The sequence below is a fragment of the Solea senegalensis genome, linkage group LG4 (genome assembly GCF_019176455.1).
Source record: "Solea senegalensis isolate Sse05_10M linkage group LG4, IFAPA_SoseM_1, whole genome shotgun sequence".
Classification (NCBI taxonomy): domain Eukaryota; kingdom Metazoa; phylum Chordata; class Actinopteri; order Pleuronectiformes; family Soleidae; genus Solea; species Solea senegalensis.
In genome coordinates this window covers 3,872,137-3,899,235 of record NC_058024.1, presented here as the reverse complement: position 1 = coordinate 3,899,235, position 27,099 = coordinate 3,872,137, and the positions used below count along the sequence as shown (strand labels likewise).

At 42.1% G+C, this 27,099-nt stretch overlaps 1 protein-coding gene across 6 annotated transcripts in view; it reads right to left on the bottom strand.

Moving 5' to 3' along the window:
- Nucleotides 1-27,099, bottom strand: part of sulf2a (sulfatase 2a) — a 62,943-nt gene that overhangs the window by 2,848 nt on the left and 32,996 nt on the right. For all 6 annotated transcript variants that reach the window (XM_044024479.1, XM_044024481.1, XM_044024482.1 and 3 more), the window contains 14 exons: nt 11,331-11,568; nt 10,409-10,648; nt 10,009-10,160; nt 9,310-9,479; nt 5,634-5,784; nt 4,682-4,857; nt 4,423-4,551; nt 4,080-4,136; nt 3,829-3,958; nt 3,263-3,470; nt 1,319-1,577; nt 1,041-1,137; nt 150-244; nt 13-72 (listed from right to left, as the gene is read on the bottom strand). In XM_044024479.1, coding sequence (XP_043880414.1) covers nt 13-72; nt 150-244; nt 1,041-1,137; nt 1,319-1,577; nt 3,263-3,470; nt 3,829-3,958; nt 4,080-4,136; nt 4,423-4,551; nt 4,682-4,857; nt 5,634-5,784; nt 9,310-9,479; nt 10,009-10,160; nt 10,409-10,648; nt 11,331-11,529 — 2,123 coding nt within the window. In that variant the 5' untranslated portion in view covers nt 11,530-11,568. The remainder of the gene's footprint in view (nt 1-12; nt 73-149; nt 245-1,040; nt 1,138-1,318; nt 1,578-3,262; nt 3,471-3,828; nt 3,959-4,079; nt 4,137-4,422; nt 4,552-4,681; nt 4,858-5,633; nt 5,785-9,309; nt 9,480-10,008; nt 10,161-10,408; nt 10,649-11,330; nt 11,569-27,099) is intronic.

The window sequence follows — 27,099 nt, the reverse complement described above, 5'->3', positions numbered from 1 at the left end:
GTGTGTGTTTACCTCAGTGAGTGCATGTGTCCTGCATTTAGCCTTAGAGTGTCTTTAGGCTTCAGGAGAACACTGAAAAGTCACATGACAACAGTCAAACACAAGATGACATCCCATGACATATGATGCACTCTCACGCTCTCGCTCACCTGGGAGTGTCACACTGACATTCCTCTGGTCGCACCTTTTTCAGGTGACCTTTGACCTCGCGCAAGTTCTTGATTTTGGTTTGCAGTGTTTCAATCTGAGTGCAACAAACACAGAGCCACACAAATGTCACATGATTGACAACAGCTGAGCTCCTCCCCTGTGCTGAGAACAGCCTCAGGCACAGTTGCACTCGTGCTCTCATTGGTTGCTCGCAGGGAGGGACACAAGGAAAGTACAATTTTAGCAATTTAAAGCTACATAAAACGTAACTTTTACATTATTATTGTGCCTCAGCAGTGCAGTAGTGGGCAGGGCCAAGAAGAACTGCTGAGACAAATGTCTCCGACCTGTTTAAAGTCGCCTCTGATTTTGTCTCTTGACACAAATCACGTCCTGGGTGACACAAGATCTAAACACGGCGATCCTGAGGAAGAGTTCACAGAGAGTTGTGTGGAGCTAATGTTGTGAACTCAATGACAATATTTCGAGTGCAAGAGACATTTGTTTAGCGCAGTGGCTAGCTAGCACCGTTGCCTCACAGCGAGACACAAGCTTAGCAAATGAGGCAGCAGTAGAACCTGCAGCTCCTGTGCACTTTGGTGGAGGTTTACAAAGTTTTCCAGTAAGAATAAAATATCTAATGGTGAGACAAAGCAATGCCCGTTATTAGAATTAGAATTAGAATTAAGCAGGCGTACACTTCCGTCTGTCCCTGCTTGCAGCCATATTTTCATTGAGAGGAAGCATCTATATCTCATGAGGCATGCAGCACTGACTCTGTCTGCAGCACTGACTCTGTGTCCGCAGCACTGACTCTGTGTCTGTACCTCATACAAACAAACTTCAAAAACTATCACTTTAACATGGAAAAGTGTGGACTGTATCAGTACCTCATGTTCAATGTGTAGTTTGTGGTCTTTCCATGCTTGAAGGGACTTGTAGAGTCCTCCATCACACTTCACTGTGTCATTCATAAGAATGGAGCACCTACAGGAACCAGGACAAACAAATTAGCCTGGAAAGATTATTTATGAACAAGTAGTTTATCTAAAACACGTCACTGCAGAGACATTACATAGACTTATATTCATTTTCTAGAGATTTACCAACATGTTCACCTTTAAATGTAATCATTTACATTTTTAATGTAACACACACACACACACACCTGTAAGTGACTTTGAGAGAAGCAGGTGGTGTGAGTCTGTTGTCAGTGCTGGGTTTGGCTGTGACTCCCATCCCGCTGAATTCTTCATTGTCCTCCTCACCGCTCACTCCCGTCCTCCGGCCTTTAGTCCAGCTGTTATTCCTGGAGCCCAGCGGCCGGTAGCCCTCCTCCAGGTCCACGGCGTACAGGTCTCCGTCCAGCTCAAATGATACAGAGCGAGCCCAGCGCTTCCTCGAGACACCCTTACTGTATTTTGTCTCTGTGTAAGATGAGACAGAGCGATGTGAACATGCTTTTGATACTGTAGACCAGGATCTATGATGATGTAGACAAGTGGAGACCAGTATATACTTGTTTTATTCAAGGCCCTGTGACTAATGGCCAACTTGTGTACTCTAACCCAGTCATTCCCAGAGAATAGGTTGGTAACTTTTACATCAGAAGTATTAAATATGTGCATAAAAATGAAGTGATGATGTGGTATATTATACTCAAGCCTCATTTTTGTCTTTCCACGAGCATAGCACCTGGTACCTTGTGTGTGTCGTGTGTAAAGCGAAGTCACAGCAGTTTCTCAGCCGCGTAGTGATGACTCCGCCCACGTTGAGGAGGTGCTATGTTGTAATGGAGAACCAACCAAACTGTGTAGAGGCGAGGCAAGTCGAGGCGAGCTGGGACCATGTAGTGGAAATCCGGCATTAGGCTAACAATGTGGGGCCAAAGCGGGTTTTGCCCCACCTGTGATTGCTTACTTCAAGCCCATTCCCATTGTACCATTTCCAGGCTTCCTGGGTACCAAGTTGGTATTAAGCCAATGTGGTGCACTCACACTCACTCTCTCACACTCAGGGTATGAATATGACTTTTTACATGTCATTAACCTTGTCTCTTTCTCTCCCTAGTTTGTGTCTTTCCTTCCTTTCCTCTCTCTCTCTCTCTGTATCCTCATCTTGCAGGTTGCAGGATCCAGATCCAGAGGCTATTACTATCATACATATCATCACCATTATTATTATGCTATAATTAAAAGTCGATATCAGTATAATTTTTTGTCAACACTCTCTGCTGCTGCTTATATTATAAATTACATTGTATTGCTATAAACATGTCATCATTGACTGTATAGACTTGTAACTTGATACAGTGATTGTGTATCTGCTCCTGGTCTCTCTCTCTCTTCTGTCTCTACCTCATCTCTCTCTCCCCCCTTCTGTCCGCCATTTTCCTTTCACCCCAACCGGTCGAGGCAGATGGCGGCACATCTCTGAGCCTGGTTCTGTTAAGAGGGAGTTTTTTTTGTGTGAACTGTTGGGGTTCTCTGCTCTCCTTGATGTTGTAGTGACTTGGTGATAATGTATGTTATGATTTGGCGCTATACAAATAAAATTGAATTGAATTGAATTGAATTGAATTGAATTGAATTGAATTGAATTGAATTGAATTGAATTGAATTGAATTGAATTGAATTGAATTGAATTGATATGTGGGTGAAACCACGGACAAACTCACCTGGGACCCATATTGTCAGCCCAAAATATACCCCTTATGGGGCTTACATGAGCAGTAATTTCTCTAAAATGCTTAAAGTAATAAAAACACAGAAATGGCAGAAACAATGTTCATAATTGCTGCACAGACTTGCTCTCGTCATATTGTGAATTAGGGTGCAATGGTTTGTCATCTCTTATAAGTGGGTCCCCAAACAGTTTGGGAGACGCTGCTCTAACCCACCACTTGATGGCAACATAAACACACACTTCTCATCTCATGAATACTTCAAAAGCACACTATGTTCGCTTGAGATTAATGGTCCTGTTTGACAGAGCTGTGTTGGCTGCAGCGAGGACATTTCAGAGGGAATAAAGAGTCTCTTTCTAAACAAAATGGCATTGATTAATAACTGGCAGAACAACAGTACATGAGTGAGTGTTTAAAGGAACTCACTCTTCTTGGTGAGCAGCCTCTTCCTCTTCAGGACGGAGCTTTTCAAGGCCACATCTGCACAGTTGCAGCTGTCTGAGTTGGAGGTGAGGGACAGTTGAGAAACGCCGCTGGCCATCAGAGCCTGCATGCGTGGGGCAAAGAGACCAGCCATGCCCTTGCACTTATACAGCCTCAGCTTACCAGCCGGGTCCTCCACACACTGCCATTTCTGAAACAGAAGCAGTGTGAAACATGATGATAATGGTTATTTTCCGGCAGCAGAATGAATTTAAAGCGTTCTTAAACTTAAAAACAAACAAACTCAGACAGACCTCCAGATGAATATTCTTTAAGACTATCAAAGGGTTCTTTGTACACAAACAAATGCAAATACATGTCCTACTCAGCTAATGTTTTTTAAGGATTAAAAAAAAGACTTTGATGTTAAATGAAACCCTCAGAGCAAAAAGGTCTTCACATTAGACTCAGAATAATGTGAACTTAACTGCAAGTTATCACTCTACACTCAATGTTGTTGTCGTCAGACTCAAACCAGCTCTGGTTCTGAGCTGCTGTGGGTCAGGTACCTGTCCTGGCTGCTGGCAGGATGTCTGGTACTCTGCTTTCTGGCAAAGGTCCTTCACACGCTGGTATTTTGGCAGGAAGTTCTCCTCCTGCTCCATTTCCTTCCCATCAGCTCTCTTGTGTGGAGGTTTCCTGTAAGAATAGGGAAGCACATGCTGTTTGTTTGAGTGCAGCAAAGGTAAGGAGCTTGATGTCACAGGAAGACGATGCCTGGAGCAAGATGTACAATAAAAGGTCAATCAATAAAATGTACCCTCTCTCTACGAGGAAAGAATCTCTCCATGTTTTCGCCTTCCTGCTCATCTGGAATCTGGAAAACAAGCGGAGAGAAATCAAATAGCCCCAGTGGAACAACGCTGTGATATTTGCAATGAGCAAACATGCAGTCCATTTTAAAATGCCATCCTTAAAGGGCTGAGAAGAAAGAGGTGTTAGGTGTTTATATTTCAATACGTCCAAGAAAACACAGAGTTCTGTAAAACTTTATCAAGTCCCAGTAAATGAATTCTCTGCACACAGACACCTGCACGGTTTAAATGTCATTCTGTCTATTGAAGGCCGAGGTTGTGAGGAAAATAGCTGATGTGTGTCTTCACCTATTGACCGGTCTGTCTGTGTCCAGCAGCTTAAGGATCGACTTGCCATCCATTTCTGCAGGGATATCAACACCGGCCATGTCCAGCAGCGTCGGTGCCAGGTCAATATTCAACACGATGTGAGGATTACTGCAGGGGAGCAGGAGGGAAATGAGATCTTTAAACCGGACTCACCAGAAAAGATCATGTTGTCATTTAGCTTACATATGAGCATCATAGATATCAGAACACTGAACAAAAAGAATAGTCTCTTACTCACATGGTACCGTGCTCCACGTTAGGTCCTCGTACATAGAAGGGAACGCGGATATCAAACTCATAAGGCATCGACTTGCCCTTGACCAGACCAAACTGGCCGATATGGTAGCCATGGTCTGAGGTGTAAATGATGTAGGTGTTGTCCACCTCCCCTGTCTCCACCAACATGTTGTACACCTATGGAGGATATTTCATTTATTTATTTTGAATATTAAAAAAAAAAAATATATATATATATATATATATATATATACACATATATATATTTTTTTGAACATAAATAAAATAAAATAATAAAAAATATATATATAGTATATACATATACATATATGTATATACTATATATATTACATGTGGTTTCCTACTGTATATCATATTATGATATAGGCAAGTAGGGACAAGGAACATGTTTATCTGGTCAATTTTCCTCCACGCTATGACATCATCGTGCTCTCTATACCAGTCACATGACCCTGTGACAAAGTAAACAACAGAAGTGAAACTCAGTGCTAATAGTCACCCTTAATATATTTCACTCCCCTTCATCGTCCCTATAGCTTGCAAATATAATCTCGTTGCACATCTTCCACTGCACAGCATCTTCACTCTTGATTTCCTCACTCAAAAACACCCCATAAACTGATATGCACATGCTTTTACGAGTGGTGCCAGAACAGCTATGTTTTAAAGTCTCTCTTAAATTGTAGCCCCCTTGTCCATAAACAGGTTTTGTATAGTGCTAGGAGTAAATAATTTCTACTTGGTGCATAACTTGTGCTGTTTTTGAACTTGATTTGGGACCATGAAACGCTCACACAGTGTAAAAAACACGTTACACTACATGTTGAACAGTTGATGTGCTAGTTTCAAGGAAAAGGGGGATTGCACAATTTACCAAGCGTGTCAGTGAATACATTACGCAGTCAGAATAAGCACAGATCTCTCAGGACTACCTTCTCCACACTGTCGTCCACAGACAGCAGCGTCTGCATCCTCCGGCGCTGCAGCATGTTCGTGAACTGCATGTGGACGGGCTTCATGGCTCCAGTGTAGCGAAGGATCCAGTGCTTGTCCAGGTTTGGGGCATAGTTGTAGCTCGGGGTTCTGAGTGTGGTGGAAAGACAGAGATGTAAGAGAGAAATAAAGTATTAAAGGACGATAAGATGAAAAACTATAAAACAAACAACAATCTAGACCCAGGTTTGCGACCCATGGTCAGAGTGAGGGCCTTTCTTCATGTTTGCAGTTCATTGGAGACTCTAAAGTGAACATAGGGGACAAAATAATGACAAATCTGTCTGTAAACATTGCATTAGACCTGGCTATAATAATAATTTTGCTGCACTTATCCATCAGACCCTAACCTGAGAGCTAGAGAATACCGATTTATTGTCTAAAAGGCGTCTGATAGCTCTAAATTGGAAGATAGATGTGGTGCTTGGATCCAGTGTATGGCTCAGTGTCAATGCAGAGGATAAGGTATATTTAAAAAAATAAATTGGGTGTGGATGAGGGGATCTGGAAAGCATTCAGTAACTTTATAAAGAAAGAAGATACAGCAGAGCTTCTATTCTGCTTCATTTATGCACTTAAGGTAAGAAGGGATAGAAGCATACTCAATATTAACTTAATACTAAATGCACTTTTCTACCATTTGTTTTGACTGTATTTATTTTATTTATCTATTTATTTTGCTAAGGTGCCATCTGTATTTTTGATGGAAATGATAAAACAAATTTTGAGATAGATTTAGAGAACAAGCTGTGAATAATTTGACACTACTGTGTCACACAATACAAAATAACATGTGTACAGTACCCTGCTCTGCCCTGCTATAATAAATCATTCAAAACATTGTTAAATAAAAAGTGGTGGTGAGTGAGTGGTTGGTTTTTATTTGGTCTTTTCATGCTTTGATTTATGTTTCATGAATTTGTTCTTACCGTCTGCTTTTAATGCTTTTATTTTGTAAAGTACTTTAGAAATAAAGTACATTACATCATCACATCGTGACGTGTCCAGGCTTTACCCCGCCTTTCGTCCTGTGTCAACTGGGATTGGCTCCCAGTGACCCTCATGCGGAGGATAAATTGCGAGACCATGAATGAATGAGTGAATGAATGACTGAAGTGTGTATTTGTTCTTTCAGTTCTTTTACTTTGTAAAAAGGGGAAACAACGCATGGAACTCATGGCACTGCACTCTCCATACATGTGCATGCTGTTATTTTGTTTCCATATTCTAGAAGTGCAAAATGTATTATAGAAAGTGTCAGTAGTTGTTAAGTTACAACGTAATCATCCGCAGACCTTTATTTTACTTTCTTTCCAAAGTAGCCAGAAAACTGTTTATACAAGCTCGGGGGGGTTACATAAATCATGTAAAATGCAGAGCACCGCAGTCAATAAGTGTGTACACAGTGAGCACAGTTTGATCAATATTTAACTCCGAGCCGTGTGGAACTTTAATTATTTGAGAATAAACACGGCTAAATAGCTAATGAGATCCTAGAAGGAAATATATTTAATGCTTCAAGTGGATCGATTTGACTTTTAAGAAATGTTAATGCCTCGCACAGCCTGCTCCACTGGGCAGCTCTAATGTAGTGTGAAGATGTGTCTGCAGGGTGCCAAGGTGAGAAGACGCTTTATCACCAGAGCAGCGCCGGACTTTTACTGCCTCTCTCTCTCTCCCTCTCTCTCTCTCCCCCTCTCTCATGTGCTTGATAATGGCAGAGGGAGACGGAGTGAGAAAAATAGCTCGCGCAGGCATGCTCCGAAAACATCACCCGAGGGAGAGCAAATTTATAGAGAAAGAGCAATTAAAAGTTTGTACAAAGACACCGGGGGCTACATTTTTAAGAATATTCTGTGTATAAAGCCTGTGTAGCACAGGTTAATGATGCTGCAGGGATTAGTGAGTGTGTGAGTGTGTGTGTGTGTGTGGGGGGACAAGGGGCAGAAACTGCAGTCTCATTACTGGCCTTGGATCTGTCTCTCGAGGGCAATAGCAGGTCTTCTATTAGCCAGCAGCAGCAGGCATGGACGGTCAGAAAGGCTTTATACACACGTGTGTGTGTGTGTGTGTGTGTGCGCGTGTACATGTGTGTGTGTTCTAGGAATTACTCATGTTGTGTGAATTGTCTTCCTTACTAAGGTAAATAATTACATTATGTATGGTTAGGATGAGGTTAGGGTTAGACCAGTACTAGTTATGGTTAAGGTTAGAGTAATTCCCCAGGAAATGAATGTAGGTCAATGCAATGTCCTCTGAAGTCATGAAAAACCAGACTGTGTGTGTGTGTGTGTGTGATTACCTGTGCAATATCAATCATTCCTCTCCAATCATGGCTGACAAAGTGGTACAAATTACCCGAGCTCATTACAGCGGTAAGACTAATGTGAACAACGCATGAGCCAAATAAAGTGGAGTGAAACACAGCCTGTGGAGGGGAGAGGGGAGGGAGAGGGGGGGCTGGTGCCTTTGCTGCCAACAGCGTATACTGCAGGCAGAGGAATATATGATCGCCCTGAGATTATGGAATTTAAGTCATTCTGGGTCAAATGAATTGAGAGTGTGGATGTGAAGATGACTCATTTGTAAGCAAATATCTATGAATCATCCTGTCCCACATACACACGCACAGTGTTTTACAGCAGCTAGGTGAAACCGTTTCCCCTTTATTTGTTACCATAAAACGTACCATGGCTAGTATTGTTATCATCAATAGCTCTATTTACTTTAAGATGCTAATGATGACTGAAATGTCATCATAAGAAAATTCCATCCACAGCTGTTAAAATAAGATAAGCAGTAGCAGGTGGAAAAGTCTGGCTTACTAACTTTACCCATTTCCCATTCTAACCGAGGGTCTCTCATGTTCTCCCCATGTGTGCGTGGCTTTTCTCTGGGTTCTCCGGTTTCCTCCCACAGTACAAAAAAACAGCCGCGGTTCACTGGACACTCTCACTCAGACTCTTGAACGTGGGTGTGTGATTGTTTGTGTTTGGGTGTTGGTCCTGTGATGGAGGTGGGAGTGGCTCCAGCTACCTGCGACCCTCATGTGTAGGATAAAGTGGTAGACAATGAATGAATGACATAAACAATCCTCCACATGAGGGTCATGGGGGGGGGGGAGCTGTTCCACTCGCAGCTGGCGGGTCACACCCTGGACAGTTCACCAGTCCAGACACATGTAGAGACAAAAACCATTCACTCTCACACCTACAGTTAATTTAGAGTGACCAATTTACCTAATTGCATGTTTTTGGACTGTGGGAGGAAGCTGGAGAACCTGGAGAACCCCATGCAGAAAGGCCCTTGTTCCAACTGGGGCTTGAACCCAGGACTTTTTGCTGCAAAGGCAGGAGCGCTAACCACTAAACCAACCAATTTTATTACTGTATTAATATTTGCATCTTTCACGGAGTGGAAGAATGCTGTGGTTTTTCCGTAACATGCAAACCCCACGCAGAAAGACCCTTAGTTGAACTGCAATTCAAACCAGTGACCTTGCTGCGAGGCAACAATGCTCGCCACTATGCCACTGTACGACAAATGTGCAAAAAAAAAAAAAAAATAACAGGCTTATGGAAACAAGCCTGATGTTCTGTTCTGTTTTTTTCTTACATGTGCTGCGATGCGTTGGGGAAGGCGGAGCTATACTGTGGGGCGGAGTCCTCTGGACCGTGTGGGGCGACATGGCTGAGGACCATCATGACAGGGCGGTGAGGGTACATCATCTTGGACATGCGGAAGTAGTTGACGCTGTCATTGGTGATGACGTCAGTCAGGTAATCCTGTGGAGTGGGACAGACACAACTCAAATAATAATCCACAATCGATGGGACTGCAGCCTTCGTGCCTTAAAGGTATAATTCAAATATGCACTTCAGACATGAAAAGATGGACTTTAGTGAAGGAGAGTGAGTGCTTTATACACTTTTTTTAAAATAAAATTCTCAGTCTGAAAAATCTGTCTAATGATGAAATAAACATATTCTTAACATATTATAGACTTAAGCAGGTGTAGATGCTATTAAATGAGCTCCCTGCTTGTGTTTCCACTGAGATCGAGCATCTGGTGCTAATTCCAGGTGGAGCCGAGTCAGCACTAACTATGTGTCAGTGCCTCACACAACCACACTTAATGAACTATCCCTTTAAAGTCAGCTATAAATCCAAATTAAAAAAAGAGAGAACAATTTATCAATGAAATAAACTCACTGTGGAAAGGAGCAATATTCAAATGTAAGTAACCTTTGAATGTTTTTCTTTTACTGTGCAGGTCAGCATTGTGCCCGAGAGAGGAATGAGCACGATTTCTACCTTTGAGTAGTTGCTGCTGTGTTTCTCTCGCACGCCGTTCCTGCAGAGCGTGTAGTTGTAGAAACGGGAGTTCTTCACCAGCGCCACCCACTCCTTCCAGCCAGGGGGCACATACGAGCCGTTGTACTCATTCAGATACTTTCCAAAAAAGGCTGAGTGAGGAACAGGATTATGTTAATGAATGTGTGAAGGTCGAGTGTGTAACTTTCAGGTGAGTGTTGGTTTTTTAATATTGTGTTCATACAGTTTTTACAGTACACATGTTCTCCAACACACAGGTGAAGAGTGAGGTGAGGGATATGCAATTGAAATGAAACTTCACCAATAAATGCTGCTAAATGTTACACACTGTGCCTTTAATCTACGTTAGCTGTACGTGGATGAAATCTGGACTGGTCACCTGTCCTGTATCCGGAGTTGTTGAGGTGCACGGCAAACGTGTGCGGCTCGTGGTGAGCTTGCCAAGAGGGCGAGGAGCAGTTCTCGTTGTTGGTGAAGGTGTGGTGGTTGTGCACATACTTCCCCGTCAGGATGGAGGAGCGGGACGGGCAGCACATAGGCGTGGTGGAGAAAGCGTTGGAGAAGAGCGTGCCGCCCTTTTCCATGATGTGCCGCGTTTTGTTCATGGCCTGCATTGAGCCTGGGGGAGAACAGAGGGCGTGGGGGTTGTGTGGAGGCAGAGCAGGAGGATGAGCCGAGATTCAAAGCCCGTGAATTGAAATGCGAGAGACACAGAGAGGACATGAGAGTGAGAGACTGTAGAAAACAGACTGGATTAAATGTGAAAAACATAAAACATGTGGCATGGCGAGGGTAAAAAAACGGGGAATGCATCTTTTGAGTGCAAGTGTAACCCATTTGGACGCTGTGTACTGAAAGCTTTTCAGGCTGATGGGGACTGTTTGGGCAAACAGATGCTTGACCATAAATTCCTGCTCTTCAATGGGAGTCTTTTAACCAGCAATCACAGGGGGACAAAGGATGTCACCGAGGCCATTATACAGCCACTTCAGTCCAATACGCCGCTAAAGGACTTAAGCCGGTAGGGAGATGGCCAGGATTTGGCAACCAGACAATGGAAGTCATAGGCCGCCCTCGTTTCATGCCAGCAATGGAGGAGTTGGCAAGTGGAGCACATGACTTTGAGTGGGCCAGTTGTGATAGTGCCAAGAGGCAGCTTTAAGCTGACTTTCCCCCTCACTGATGCTGCTGGATACACGGGGAGAGAATCTCCATACCCATGGGACAGAAAGAGAGACAGACGCACACACAGGAAACACATACGCACAAGCACGTAAGGATGTTTGACGGCGCTCTCTTACCCAGCTCCATGTCCTGATCGTCAGTGAGGATCAGGATGATGTTGGGTCGGATGTTGCGAATGTGACGGTCCTTCTGCAGACGGGACCTGAGGCGATAGCCAGACAGATAGCCAGAGCCCTGGGCCACAGGGATCACCTCCACCAGGACGAGAAGCAGCAGAGGAAGAGAGACAGAGGCGGAGAGCACGCGCCCCGCCATCACGCTAACCTGCAGTCACCTCCACGGTCCTTAGTCAACCTGAGACACACAGAGAGCGAGAGAGAGAGATAAAAATAAACATACATGATAGAAAACAGCAGATGCAAGCCCTGCTCGGCCATTACAGGGTGCTCTCCCTCACAAATGGAGCAGTTTAGGCTGAGCTCAGCTTGTTAATAAATCATTAATGATGCATTAGTGTGGTGTCATTGGCTGTGTGTAATGATCTCTGGTGATGAGCACATGGCTGCCAGGCTGAGGCTAATGGGCCTGGGCCGGGGGCCAGCACAGGCCTCACCTCCCCTTGAGAGGGTTAGGATGGATATGAGGGATGAGGGGAGGTGGGGTGGGAGCAGGGGTGAAGAGGAAAGAGAGGGATGAAGAAGGGGTCACAATTTAAAGAGAGAGAGTCTTACACGACAGAGAAATGTGTAAGCACCTGCGTAAATGAAAGCAGGAGTAAATGACAGTAGTAATATCACAGAGGCAAACACAATAAAAGCCTCTGGGTGTGCAGAAAATGACAAACTCTGCTCTCTGTGTAGTGAGAACAAAAAATGACAGTCAATTTCCTGTCACATTGAGCTTCTTCTAAATGAATCTCTGCATGTCTTTCACCCAGACACCACTCTCTATAACTTCTCCTCATAAAACCCTGCGCAGTTTACCATGGCAACAGTTACTGTTGTCTTATGTATGACCTGGAATTCGCGTGAAACTGCAGGAACAAATTGCAACACAAATGCAATATAACAAAGCAATATCAGCAGTTGTCTCTACCTTGGATTTTATGAAGTACTCACTCATAGTCATAATCTTGCTGTAAGTGCTGCCATCGTTAGTAAACACAGACACGAGGACACTCTCATTGAAAACACGGCTGCCAGTGAGGATACAAGGACAATCAGATGGATATTAGCCACTCGAAAACATCTACATCTGCTTGAAAATACTATGTTTGCTGCTTTATATTATATATATATAGTCCATAGATAAATGAACACATGAACTTACTGATGGAAACAGTAGGAAATCAACAGCTCTTTTGTTGTGATGATTTTCTCTGTAGACTTTGGTGCAGGGCTTTTTTTTACAACACAAACTGAAGTTGGAAAAGGCTGTGAGTCTAACTGTGAGAAAAAAAACTAAATATCATAGACTTAAGCAGGTGTACATCTTATTAGGTGATGCTGATTTAGCAACATGTCTACACTTAAAAATGTGTGCGACGTGTGTTACAGTGAGACAAACAACACACAAGTGTGATTAACTATAAAAGTGGCAGCGCTTGTATGGTCATCTTGGAATCTCATGTTGGGATGCTGAGGTTGCTCCAAGCTTCCAAATTGAAAATGAGAGTTCAGGGGAATGAGGCCCCATGACCCCAGATACAAATGGGCTCATGGAGCATTTAGGCTGGCTCAGTGAATTCAGCACTGCATGCATTTCATCTTTTAAAAAATACTATTAAATTAAACAACATTAAAACATAAATAAAATAAAATAAAATAAAATAAAATAAAATAAAAATAAAATAAAATATAAAATATATGGCAGAAGATATATCTTGATATTTCTATATCTTGATAGTGACAGATACTGTATTCCACTGAAAGTTAGGGGCGAGTTTAAGACGGTAACACAAACACAACGGCAGGCTTTCTCTGCTGGGCCTGGAAAACTGTTTGTGAGGATTTGCAAGTCAACAAAAACATTACCAGTGCATATAAAATACAATAAAAGACAAGATAATGCAAGAGGTGCTTTATTTACACAGAGTTGGAGCATTTAAGTGTGAGTTGAATGCACAAGGATTCGTCATTGAGCCAAAAGTTCCCTGTTCCTCTGTGGTGTATCAAGGTCGTCCCTATCACACACACACACACACACACACACAGCCATGCTCATCTTCATCCTCCTCCACACACACACAGAAATGAAATGTATGACAGCAGCTGTGTTTGCTCTGGTTTCCCACTCCAGGGCATATGCTTCTTCCCTGGGGGAGCATGAGAGCTCTGACCCAGGGTACTGTGTGTTTAGAAATCATCCTTGTTCCTGTCTTGTGTTCACTCGCTGCCTGAATCCCTCATGTCTGGCACGGGAAGACCAAGAAAACCATTTCAGAGAGTGATCCACATTTATTTAGCCGGCTCTGTCTGCTGTGAACGGTTATTACTGCACCACAAAAAAAGAATTCCAGGTCATTTACAGTGAATTAAGACTGCACTCGGCACTCAGTCGTCCATCAAGTGTGGTTTTGTGGTGTAGAACAGTTGGGTTGAGGCCCACAGATGGGTCGTGGGAAAGGTTTTTGAGTCATCAAATCATAATTCATAAATAAAAAAAGCACGCAACCACAAGAAAAGCCTGGTGTGAAGCTACTTCTGATGGTGTTTATTTTGTATTTCATGAATAGAAACAATGCAACATTATTTTTTATGCCGCATCCTTCATTTATAATGGAGTTCTGTCAAGCAATACTATCAGACCTGACTGTGTATGTACAGCAGCAGCTCTGAGGCGGGCGTGAACAAAAGGTATCCTATCAAGGACTGGGTCTACTGAGCAGTAAAATCAACTTCTGACTCTTTTACACTCCGACCTGTTTGCAGCCGCTTCACTTTACTGCAAATAGGCCACATATACTTACATTGATTTGAATTTTCTTGTTTTAAGAAAAATAATTGGGTAAGCACATTTTGCTTGGCTAGAATGTCTAAAACTAGATTTACAGACACTTCAGACCGTGCTGTTTGTTACAAGAAAGAAAAACAGGCCATCACAGGTCCTGTTTCATGAGTCTTCCTTTACTGATTGAGCTATTCTTTCATGCTTTTTTTGCTTGTCAAGATCATTGTTTTTTTAGGCTTAAAAATACATTTTTGGAGTTGGCATTGATGTAACAGACATGTGTTTAAAGGTCACACACTTAAAAACAGAGGTCAGCGATCGTGTGGATACATTTGAAATGAACACTCAGGAAGCTGAGAAAACCTTCCTTTTTTTTAATAAATCATATATATAGTTAAGGCTGAACAAAGGGAACCTGGACTATCCCTTAATTATGCTGCCATAGGCCTGGACTGATGGGGACTGAGCACTTTATTATTATTAGTATTAGTATTATTATGAGTAGTAGTAGTAGAAGTGTTGTCTGAATTATTGTTATATTATGATTTCTACTGAAATCTATCATTTTCTACAACTATTCATGCTCCAGCTTGTATTAATGACATGACATTGTAATTCTATAAACATTTCTCTGCTCCTCTCTCTATAAAATCTGCCATTTAGACAGAAACACAAGCCAACATGAGTAAATAAAAACTGAGCAAAACTCATTAAAGGCTGGGGGCCGTGAGAGGGGAGCTGCAGGGCCGTAAGCTTGCAGAATATAAGATCATAGGGAATAAGTTGAGAGGAACTGTTTGGGGGCCAAGGATCATCTGAGGTTACACTAATGCCAAGTGATGCCTGGAAGTCAGAACAGAGGAGCAAAGTTCTTCACTTCACTTTCTCGCTTGTAAAGATGGTCTAAGAGACAGTGGCACAGCGCTGCGGAATAAAAGTTTAATGTGGCTTATCTTTTATTGAGAAGACTGAATTATAAATGCAATGACAACCAAGCGAGCCGTGTCACAGCGCTGGCTGAATGGTAAGAAGGTGGCAAGAGTAGAGGGATACACCAGATCCACAGACAGGTAGTGAATATGACACTGTCCACCAGCACACATCTGTCCTCTCAGAGTCCAAGTGTGGCAGTGGGGGGGGAGTGTGTATTATAAATCTTCCAAAGACTTTTCCCCTATAAATAAAACACATAGAGTTTGAAACAGCCTCAAAGTCTGATTCATACAATCTACAGCCTCACAGACAGAATACAGACAAACTTATTACATATAAAAAAAGGAAATGTCATGCCATACATATGAAATTTAATCAGCAGCACCCCACAATGCAAATGAAATACGGAGGTGAGAAGCCACAGACTCTTGGATTCTCTATCACAAATGTGAGGGCTGGAGAGAAGAGGATGATGGAAATGGAAACTGTAAAATTGTAAAAAGAAGAGAGAAGCTTCAACTCTAGCATCGCAGGACTTTTCACATGAAACATGAAAACTGAGGATGATGACTTCAATTTGAGTTCTTAATTAATACAATTATAGCAAAATAAATAAATAACTAAATCATTTGTCTCACTTTGACTGTGAACAAAATAAATGAGATACTATTGCTTTCTTTATTTTTGCTGTAAAATATTTGCTGCTTGACAAAGATGAATATAAGACTAGAGATGAATATTTCCACTTCTACTTCCAGGTATTTACATACAGATATCTTAACTTACAACTTAGAAGTTAGCCTGGTTTGTAACGGAGCACCACATTTGTAGGTGAGCAAAAACATAGGAACAAAGAGACTTGAATTAGACACATCCGGTTATTATTGGTCACCTGCTCAGCTCACTTGATATGTTAAGTGTTATCGGGTGCAGCAGTATCGGCAAAGTATCGGTGCATCCCTCATGAACAGTACAGTACTTTCCATACAAAACAGTAGGGCTGTAAACTCCTCATCGACTGGTCGATTTATTGCCGTGAAATTAATAATTTCATACAGTCTATGGTTAATTTCATCAGGAGCACCGGTAACAGCATATCTCCAGAGAGCACCCCCGTTGTTTTCAGTATTTTGGATTAGCCCAACCCACTAGGGACAGATAGACTAAAGAACGTCTGGTGGTTTTGTTTAATTTTGAGCGTTTCATTTTAAGCTAGTCAGTCGTCCTCTAACATCCATGTCAAAAAAAGTCGAATGCAAAGTTTGCATATGACGGCTCGACTACAAACATGGCATATCATATACTGCAAAAATGCTAAGCTAACTTGTCTGTGTTACGTTGCTCCGGACATTTTGATTACACGAATATATCAGAGTTGGCATATTTCAATGATTTAAAACAAACCAGCAAAGATGAAATAGACACATCAAGCAAACAGCTTTGGTCATAATTTAAGCACGCTGTGACTTTGTTCCCACAGGTCTGTCTCTCTGTGAACAGATCGGCTAAATCCCCAACAAAAGTTGGTATTCAGATGCAAATTCCACATCAACTTGCATCTACTCCTCGCAGAGAAGTTTGTGTGGGTGTCTCTAAAGTGTGTGTGTGTGTGTGTCAGAGCAAGGAGTCTACAATTTGCAATACAGCATGGAAGAGGCCATGGTTTGCTGCCATCCTTCATCGATCATTCTCAGCGTGCAAATCTCTGCGCTACCAGTACCTGGAAAAATAAGTCCAAAATCATTAGACTCAAATGGGCTCGTCAGTATCACACCTCACTAACAAAATATATTAAGTTCCTCAGCGGGGCAGTTGTTGTTTGGTGAGCACTAAAACACTTGGTTTCAGAAAGACACACAATAGTCTTTGAGGTGCAGGAATGTGGCACCATCAGCCACACACTGACCCAAAAGCCACCGTGTTGAAGTGAGGATTCAGGTGTTCACTGGATCACCGGATCACTGGATCGGAGATCCAAGAATCCTATATATTACATGCTTCACTATGCAACCTTTGAAGGTTTTTGTACAGCCAGTGCTTCCATACGTTTGTGGCAAACAGGGTAAGAGAGGCCACTACAGCCTCACAGTATCAGCAGCAAAGATTTGGTGAAGAGCTGCAGTGTGTAGACAGAGCCGGATCCATGTTGGGACGTGGGAGGGTGGCTAAACAAAGGGTCTTTACCAGGAGAAGCCAAACATCCACTGATCAACACGTAAGCCACTCTTATTTTGAGAGATATTTGCCCACAGCTTGGTCATGTCCACACTGAGGAGGGAGTACTGGATCACAGGCGCCGATTCAGCTGTGAGGAGACTTATTGCAGGGGATACAGTACAGTCAAGTGCTATGGCGGGATATTCACCCTTAATGCATTACATGGGTTCAAGTCGTTCACATTCGGTCTGACAATGGGACTCATTTCAGGAGCAGAGAGAGAACTCAAGAGAGGTGCTCACATCCAGGAGTGCATCGAAGCAAGTGTCTGTGTGGATCCTGGGAGCTGATTGATTCGCCACAAGAGGTTCCAGTATTAAAGCGCTGATCATGCCAGCTGCAGTGGACTTCCCTTCAACCAGTTGGAGGCAAACTGCCAGCAGCTGTATTGTGCCTGTGTTTTTAATAAATCTGTAAAATGGTTTGGTTAATGTGTTGCTGGTGGTTTATTGGGAGTCTCCTTATTGTTTTCGCCATCAGGTTTTCCCCCAGGCCTGGTTGTAACACTGCTGACTTTGTTGTGAACGTGGGCTGTTGCTGCTGAAGCTGTCTGAACCCCTGCTGCAGCATGCAACTGAAACAGCACTTTTGTCTCCTACTTTACGGGAATATTCTATTGAATTATTATCAAATGGTCACACTTTGGTTTGATGAAAACATGTTGTCCTTAATTTTGAAGAAAACAAGTTAATTAATTCTAATTTAAACAAGGAAAAGTCTATTTTGTTAAAAAGCCACTGTTCATTTTACAGAATACAGCAGTAAGAAGTATATGCATAAAGCAGATTATAGAGAGCACGTCACCAGACTGATTATAGAGATTACTGTGGAGTTACAGACGTGAGTGATGTTCAGAGCTACGTGCAGATTATTGTCACCAAACCTTTGTTTTTAGTTAAGACACTGATGACCACAGAAGGACATTTTATTTTAATCATCAATTCGCAACTGGCTACTTTGAAGCAAATGAAGTAAATGATGACGTAGGAACAATTAATGCATATAAGATTGAGGAGTAATGTGTATTCCAGGTTTCTCAACGATTGTTTTGCTGTAAATCTGTTTGTTATCATGTTTATCTATGTATTTATTATTTGTTTTTGGTTTCTCAATGGACTTGCTCAAAGATATTGTTATGCTAGTATATACGGTTTCATTATTTTTCTTATCAGGTAATGTTATGTTGATATATTTGTAATTAAAGCTTGGTATTCATGCACAGTATCTGATCAGCCACATTGACTCAGAGCTACATTAGAAAGTGTTTCATTTCCATATCAGAAATCATCCACATCCCTCCCAGGGCTGCAGCAATTAGTCGACATTACCAACATTGATTATTAGAATTAAATTGTCAACGTGTTACATTAAGACACTGCCTCTGTCATATCATGTTCACTCACCGCTGTATACTACAGCAAGGGATGGGGTTTTCTGAACCAATGAAAATCTACATGTTATGTCCATTACACTTAACAATCGCCTGTTATTACACACTAATAACAGACCGACAAATATCACTTTTGACAAATTACTAATACTATTAGAGTAGTATTTCAACTAAGTCATGAGCTGTTACATGAGTAGCTGTCGTAACGTTATTATTATTATTATTATAACAGAAATAATTGTGAATAATTGGCATGAGATTGGGTGTAAATGTAAGCAGGTTTATGTTCGATTATTCAAACCTTCGGTGAGCTAGTTGTTGAGTGACACCTGCTGTAATGCAATGTTAACAAAGCCACACTTTGTGGTTATTTGTGATAAAGCTATTGTTTCTCTGACCGTCTCTGAACTCATTCTGACAATCATAGACAGTAGACGGACACAAGACAAAGTCAAAGCTATAACATGCATTAAATATAAGTCCCTAAAAACTTTAAAAATGACACACTGACTGTGGTGAAAACTTAATTAACACTCCCCCTTGGGCAGGGGAGTCAAACTCAAATGACCTGACGGCCAATGAGCGTCTAATCTGGTCAAGAGGGGGGCCGGCCTAGAGAAGAATATGATTTACCAATATTCCACCATATATAATAAAGACATCCATGACTATATTAGAATTTCAGTATAAAAGTGCTCGTTTTGAAATGGAACGATGTCTACTTCTGTATAATGATGCAAAATAAATCTATGAATATCAAAAACAGAGAAATAAATCTAAAAATGTTTGGACAACTGTAATTAAAACACCAAACAGGCTTTTATACATATGTAATTAATAATGTAATTTAATGTTGAAGGCAACACATTTACTACTGTGATAATAACAACCGAATGTCTCATTATTATTACTACTAAAAAAAATAAAGGTTATATGGTCAATTTAGAGTGTCCAATTTGCCTAATCCCCAAATCTGCATGTTTTTGGTCTGTGTGAAATTTCAGAAGAAGATGCTCGATAATTAGATTGATAACAGGAATTATATAGAGCCTTAAAGCAAGTTTTAAAAAACAAGGAACGCTAATACACATTAATACTAATGGCTAAAGATAAAGATTGTGCACCAACAAGGCATCTTAATATTACACGAATAAACTTGTAATAATTATAAGAATATAGATTATTTTCATCTTTTTTGTAGTGTACAAGATATGGCAGCTAATTCTTAATTGCAATGTCATATGGCTTCAGTTTACCGTAAGAATAAATATGCCATGAAGCACTGAACCTTCTGTTTTTGTACTGTTGTTAAAAAAAAGTCCCAAACTCTATAAGTCTGTCATAGTTTAAACCCGGATTAAGTGTTTTTTGTTTACCAGTGAGGATGAGGTCGCATTCTTCATATGTGACGGGCAAACTCCTGAATGTTGGGGCCAAATTCTCCAAACATCAGACATGAGTTCATGTCCCACAACACCTTCTCGTCGCCAACTAAAAAGCCTGAGAGGATTCTCAGAAAATCTCCAACTGCTGGTTTAAAATAGCGCCTCCACGTTACTTTAATAAACGTGCCTTCGCTTCCTAATCACTAACTTTAATAGCTGTGGATGACACAAGATAGAGCAGAGGCTGATCCCATTCACTGGGAAGATTTAATTTAGATTTCCCTCAGGTTCTGATATGCTTGGCACTCAGCACAAATCCTCAGGAGACAGTCACAACCTGTGCAGCAATTTCCTGTTTGAATACACACAAAAGAGCTGTGGTTGGGCTTTGACATTGAGAAAATTACATTTCTGCTGCGAAGAAGCGAGTGTGACATTTGAATGTTGGACTCAGTGTTTCTTCGTTGTTTATTATAAGAGTTAACATAATCTTGGGCTTAGCCATTGTTAGCAATATCAGTCAATAACAATGCTCCACAGCACAGCGTCATATTTATGGTTAAAAAATCGATGTGTATGAATGACTTATGATCTTTAACCATCATCGTGATGGTTAATGTCTTGTGGTGGGAAGACTGAGGGTTGTATCCACTCCCCCTACTGTCTCTATGTTAGTGGAAAACCACTCTTACAAGATCAAAGGTCTCATGGAGTCCAAACGTCGCCTTTTTCCGAATGGCGAGAACTGATTATTAATACAGACGCATGCAAAAACGCTCGCTGTTGCACTTTTAAACTCCATTATAAACAAATGCACATGGCCAGGAGTGGGGAGTGCCTGCGGTAAGTGTTTACAACAGTGAGGATGAAGCGGGAGACACAAGGGGGCGCTCCATAGAGAAAAAGGTGAAAAACTGACCAGACACAAGTTATACTTTAAACGTTCTCATATGTTTAAACTGACCTCACTAAGATAGGTTTGAATCACAGTGGTCTACAGACACACGCGCGCACGCCCCATGTCTATGTAATGATGTTGGTGAGGTCACGTAAGTTCAGAGTACAGTGACGTTTTAACCTGGTCCATGAAGAGAGCTTTTTCTCCTCTTTATCCAGCGCCTGTGGGATGAACTGGAGCAGTGATGACTGTAAACCAGACTAAGATTAAACAGCCCACATTAGTGTCTGACCTCACTAATGCACCTGTGACTGAATGAGGGCAAAGGCACCGAACACATTCAATAATGAAACACCTCTGCACTGCGCTTCAGCGTCCACATGCGTTGTCCGTGTCGTTTCCTGTTTTGAAAATATAATAAAATATTAATGAGTATGTAGAGCCGCAGTAATCGCAGTAAAGACCCAGGTTCACAACCCACCTATCGCCCTATAGGTGGCAGCCCCCGCGACCCTGATGGAGGATAAAGCGGGAGAAAATGGATGGATGGATGGACTTAGACAAACTGCCCTCACACGTCACCTTGTGGTAGTGATAGTGATGATCTCCACCTCTGCAACTCTATAAACCACAGGGCCCATTATCTTTTAAATGGTTTCAGCGCAAGAGAGAGAGAGCGATGAGATGTCGGCAAATAGGTGGAAGAAATAAGTGGGTGAGAAAGAGAGAGAGGGAGGGAGAGAGAGAGAGAGGGAAAGAAAGAGACTATGATGGTGTCAGCTCAGACAAAAGGCCCCAGTCATGATATATTCTCGCTGGAGAACAAAGAGCTCTGACAGACTCCCTCAGTTTCTCTGTTGACTATAAATGTGAACCATATGCACCCACCCACCCACACACACACACACACACACAGACACACACACGTGTGAAAACAAGATTTGGGCTAATTATCTCTGATTCTGAAGCAAATGAACACGAGCATATTGATATGTTGTTCTCAAATAGTTTGGCCCCAGCAGCAGCAGCAGCAGCAGCAGCATCACTGGAGGAGCATCACACTGCTACTGTCTGACTCTTTCACTCGTCCAGGTTCAAACAAAACAACTCAACAGTCAACATATTCCTAATAATGAGCTTGGATTGCAGCCAGCGTCGCTGCATACTTTGGTGAGTGAATTCAAGTCTTCATCCCTTCACTTTCATTCACTCCGCCTCGCTCTCACTTTGCTGTTTCCAGCAGCAACACAGTGGCATCCACGGCGAGCGTGGTGGTCTGCAGGTTTTCTGAAGGTCTGCAGCAGGGTCATGGCATTAACCCTTCCTCCACTGCACCCTTGCAATGTGCTCCATGAGACTCCCAAAGAGACCACAGAGATGTTAGAGAGAACACAAACAGAGCCCTGATTGTCCCTGACTTGGGTTCGACCCCCCCCCACACACACACACACACAGTCCCAACCCCCCCAGGGTTTAAGACTCAGAGAATGAGCAACTGTCAGGCGTGTTTTGTAAATACGTGGCTGTTTTCACTTGACATAGGTTTATTCAGACGTCTGAGGGAAATGCGCCTGCTTTGCAGTCTGCGAGTGTCCTGCCTTTCCTGTTCTATTGAGCTCTGTATGGGAAAGCCATTTGTGGTGCATGTGAAAGAGCGGCACGTCGCCAGCTCCTTTGAGACGGGGGCCGACAGCAGAAACAAGTGAGCAAGCTGGTGGACAGGGCAGCCCGCAGAGTGATAGCTGTTTCTTATTGGCACTTACTGACCAGAGGCAAAGCCCCCCTACAGTGGGTTACATCTCGCCTTAAATGGATTACAAACAAATCAGCCTGGGACCTTTGTTCCACCGACCACCTCAGTGAGACCTTCATGCAGCCCTGTGACTTCTGTATCACATTCTCCAACTGTTGCACTGATGACATCACTCACAATGTGCCCCGTGAAAACATCCGACTGGGATAAACATGGTGATATTTATCTACTCGTGGTAATGCACAGTTCATAATCTGCACATTAGATCATTTTGTTTATTTCAACTATCATTTGTTATGTTTTAATTCCATGCCACTCCTTTCACAGTAGCACCATTATTACAGATTACAGATTCATCCTTAAGTAAACAACTGCCATCTGCTGCAGATGTCATTATACTTTTATTTTTCTTTACCTAATAAATAATTGCGTTCAGTGACCTGGTGTTTAAATCTGTTCTGAGAGATCAGATCAAAGCCATTAAGTACAACTGTTCACACCTATTAACATTATTAACATGCTTCTTGGTTACAATTCACCCCGCCCGCCCCCAAAAAACCCAACAACTCCGGAGTTCACCACATTCCATTTGAGAAGTTGGAAGAAAACATGCAAATAAATGCACAGCGAATGCAAGAGAGTGGTGTTTTGAGAATATATATATATTTATGTCCTTTTATGTCCTATATATGTATATATATGTATATATATATATATATATATATATATATATATATATATATACTGTCACAGTTATATATATATATATATATATATATATATATATATATAAATATATAACTGTATCTCAGGGTCCATACATTGATTCATTTGCAGCCAATGCCACAACATTAACACAGATCAACACACCGTGAGCATCGCTTCAATTTACTCAGCTCTGCACAAGTTCTTCCTCTCTGCGTCGCTCATGCAGACACATGTACACACACATTCTTCATTTCCATAATCATCATAACTAAAAGCCTAACCCTTAATCTAATCTTAACTGAAACCCAATCGCCCTAAAACCTTAACGTCTTAACCCTCAAAAATGTCCCCACAAGATCAAAACGTCCTCACGAAGATGATGTGAATCAATATTTGTTTTTGCAGCTTAGTACACACACACACACACATCACGGACTCTTAATAACCATTATTTCTTTCTTGTGACGAGACCAAGCGTGCATTTGTATTAGCAGTGTGTGCTAAAGTGAGATCCAGTCACATCCAGGATCCAGTCGTACACAGAAGGGCAGATTTGCCATCTTTGCTGGTGTTAAGCACACCCTTGGGGGTTAGAGAGGTGACGACCACGTCTTTACCTCTCGTCTCCTCCCATTCTGGGTGCTAACCCCCTGTCTTCAGCAGCTGGCTTTCTCCTGACCCTTTTGTTGATGGATTATTGGGGTTTTAGAGCCACACACACACACTGGTCCTTCCCTCCCCTATCAGAAGCACACTGGGGTTTAAGATTAGAGCACAGAGGGGAGACCTTCACACAGTGATCTTAATTACAGAAGCTTTCTATGTATGGCCACTAAAATTCCCATGTTCCCAAATTTGTGCGACTCAAAAATGACCTCATGCAGAGCACTCGTCTACTTAGGGAATGTGGGTTTCACAGCAGGAACGTTGAACTGGAATAAAACAGGGCAACGTTTTTAAACCTAAAACAACACAGTAGGTTTAAAAGTTCACAAGAGCAAACATTAACATGTCGTGACAGTAATACTTTCTAAATGATCCACAACAATGAAAAGTCACTAACACATACTAGTTTATAAAGGACAGCAAACATTCTGACACTCACCCATGCACACAGCGCGTCTATGTTTCTATCGCACATCTTTCATACCCGTGCAAAAGCTGCTGGCACAGCCCTCAGAACGACATGTGACAAGCCAAGCCAGGCGTTGAACCCACAACCTTCCATTTGAACGACAACTCGCTCTAGAGCCCATGTCAGTCAGTCAGTCATCATCTAACCGCTTTATCCTCCACCAGAGGGTCGCGGGGGGTGCTGTGCCAATCTCAGCTACATCGGGCGATAGGCGGGGTACACCCTGGACAGTTCGCCAGTCCATCGCAGGGCAACACACAACTAGAGACAAACAACCATTCACACTCACACTCACTCCTACGGTCATGTGAAAAACATAAATGCAGAAATAATCCCACACGCACACGCACTGTGAGTATAAAGTTAGTTAGTTAGTTTTTATTAATCCCCTCAGGGAAAGTATTCCAGGAGAGCATTGGGGGGATGGGTACCTTGCTCAGGGGTACCCCAGCCCTTTTTGGCCGGGTGGGGATTTGAACCGGCGACCTTCTGGTTACAAGTCAAGTTCCCTTTCCACTTGGCCACAGGCTGCCAAGTAATGCCATAATATAATACTCTACATAATATAATACATTGTGAGTAAATAGCCGTCTCCTCCTCCACAGGTCTGCATCACCTATGTCACTGCTGCTCAGACTCACCATCTGTCTGTCCTGACCTGTGCTGGAGTCTGTGCAGGGAGACTGTAAGTGGTCAACAAAGGGGGTCCCTGGCCTTCTGCCAACCCACTAATGACAGCGAAGCTCCAACCGTCTCTCCTGTGGACTCTTGAGGTCTCTCTGTGGTGTTAGGGTATTGATATTGTACTGAGTTGCAAAGGCCTTGGCAGCCTTTTAATGAAGGCTCAGATTGATCAGACACAACTGTGGATGATGCTTACAGGCCATCCCTGAGAGGGTGACCTCTCCCTCTGTGACCTCTCCCTCTGTGACCTCTCCCTCTGTGTCCTCTCCCTCTGTGTCACTGACTGAGGAAGGAGACAAATACTCACAGGACACCGCATTGTCCTCCAGACTATACTATACACATCATGTTCTAATGTGTGTTGGAATGACAATAAAGAATCTTGAATCTTGAACCAGACCCGCCCCTCCCCGGGTCGGGTGGGCGCAACGAAACTTAGATAAAAAAAGACTCAAAATGTTCTAAAATGACAGATCTGTTTGTAACCACAAGCTCCACCTCAGCAGCGGGTGCAGGGCCATCAGCGACGTCAAGTGCAGAAGTGCACAGCTCTAATGTGTCTAAAGTAGCTATTCAGGTGGATGAGGAGGAGAGAGACGAGACCCAGAGGGACAGATTAAAGAGCTGTGTGTGTGTGTGTGTGTGTGTGTGTGTGTGTGTGTGTGTGTGTGTGAATTGCCTTTATAGCCTTTGTTTTTAAATAACGCTATGAGGAGACTGGATGTCCAATGTTATGTTAGCTTGCCATGAAGTTATTATCATGTAATATTAGTGAAACATTGCTTTGCTGATGATTAATCATTGGTAGGTAGTATGGCTGCAGCAATTATTCAATGAATCGATTGCTAATCAATGACTAAATTAATCATTAATCGGAGTTGTTGTTTTTTAACAATTAAAAGCTTTGGGATTTTTCAGCTTCTTAAATGTGAATATTTATGGTTTCTTTTCTCCATTTGACAAAACAATCATTAAAACTGAAAAGACATTTGAGAACATCATGATTTCCAGGTTTGTTAAACAGTGATAGACATTTTTCAACATTTTATGGACAAAAGAATAGTGAGTAGTGAAAGAGCACAGTTACTCTCTTCCATGTACCTTACTGCTCTTTAGTTTAATATCTGAAACAACACAAGGTGTGCATGTATCCTCTGTTATGTCACGTGCCTCCACATATTGTATAAATAATCATGGAGGATCTCCATGGTCATAAATGCCAGTGCACACAGCTCTCATCAAGTGTATCTGCTCCACATGACTCTCTGTGTTTAGATGTCATTCCTCCCTCTGGTGGAGGATAAAGCGGTTAGATGATGACTGACTGATATTTGTGAAATACACTAAATATTAGAACATAAATTTCATATGTCGATGAAAAATGTACATTTAAAAAAGTCACTTAATAACACTTATAGTCAATTTCATTGTTTCTAATACATGTAAATATCCTTCCTTTAACATTAAAAAGGTATTTCTTTGGCCAGGTATGATCTGAAATGAAAGGTAAAAAGTGTATTTTAAGATCATGTAATAGAGATAAACAGCAGAGGTTTTTATTTACAGTGCACTGTGACTCGTTGTCACTCTCCTTCGAGAGGCACAAACATCTCAAAAGCCCAGAGAAACACAACACAAGTCACGTTTCTGTTCACAAAGACACAACAGAGACAGAGTAATAACCTCAGCAACAACAGAAATCACCAACGGTTACATACTGAAGCTTTCCACGCATGTGTGAGAGCAGCTATAGTTAAGATATAGTAGATAAATATTTAAAGGTGCTGCCTGTTGGCCTCTGTAAAGGCACTCCAACTTTCCATCCTTCCTCCA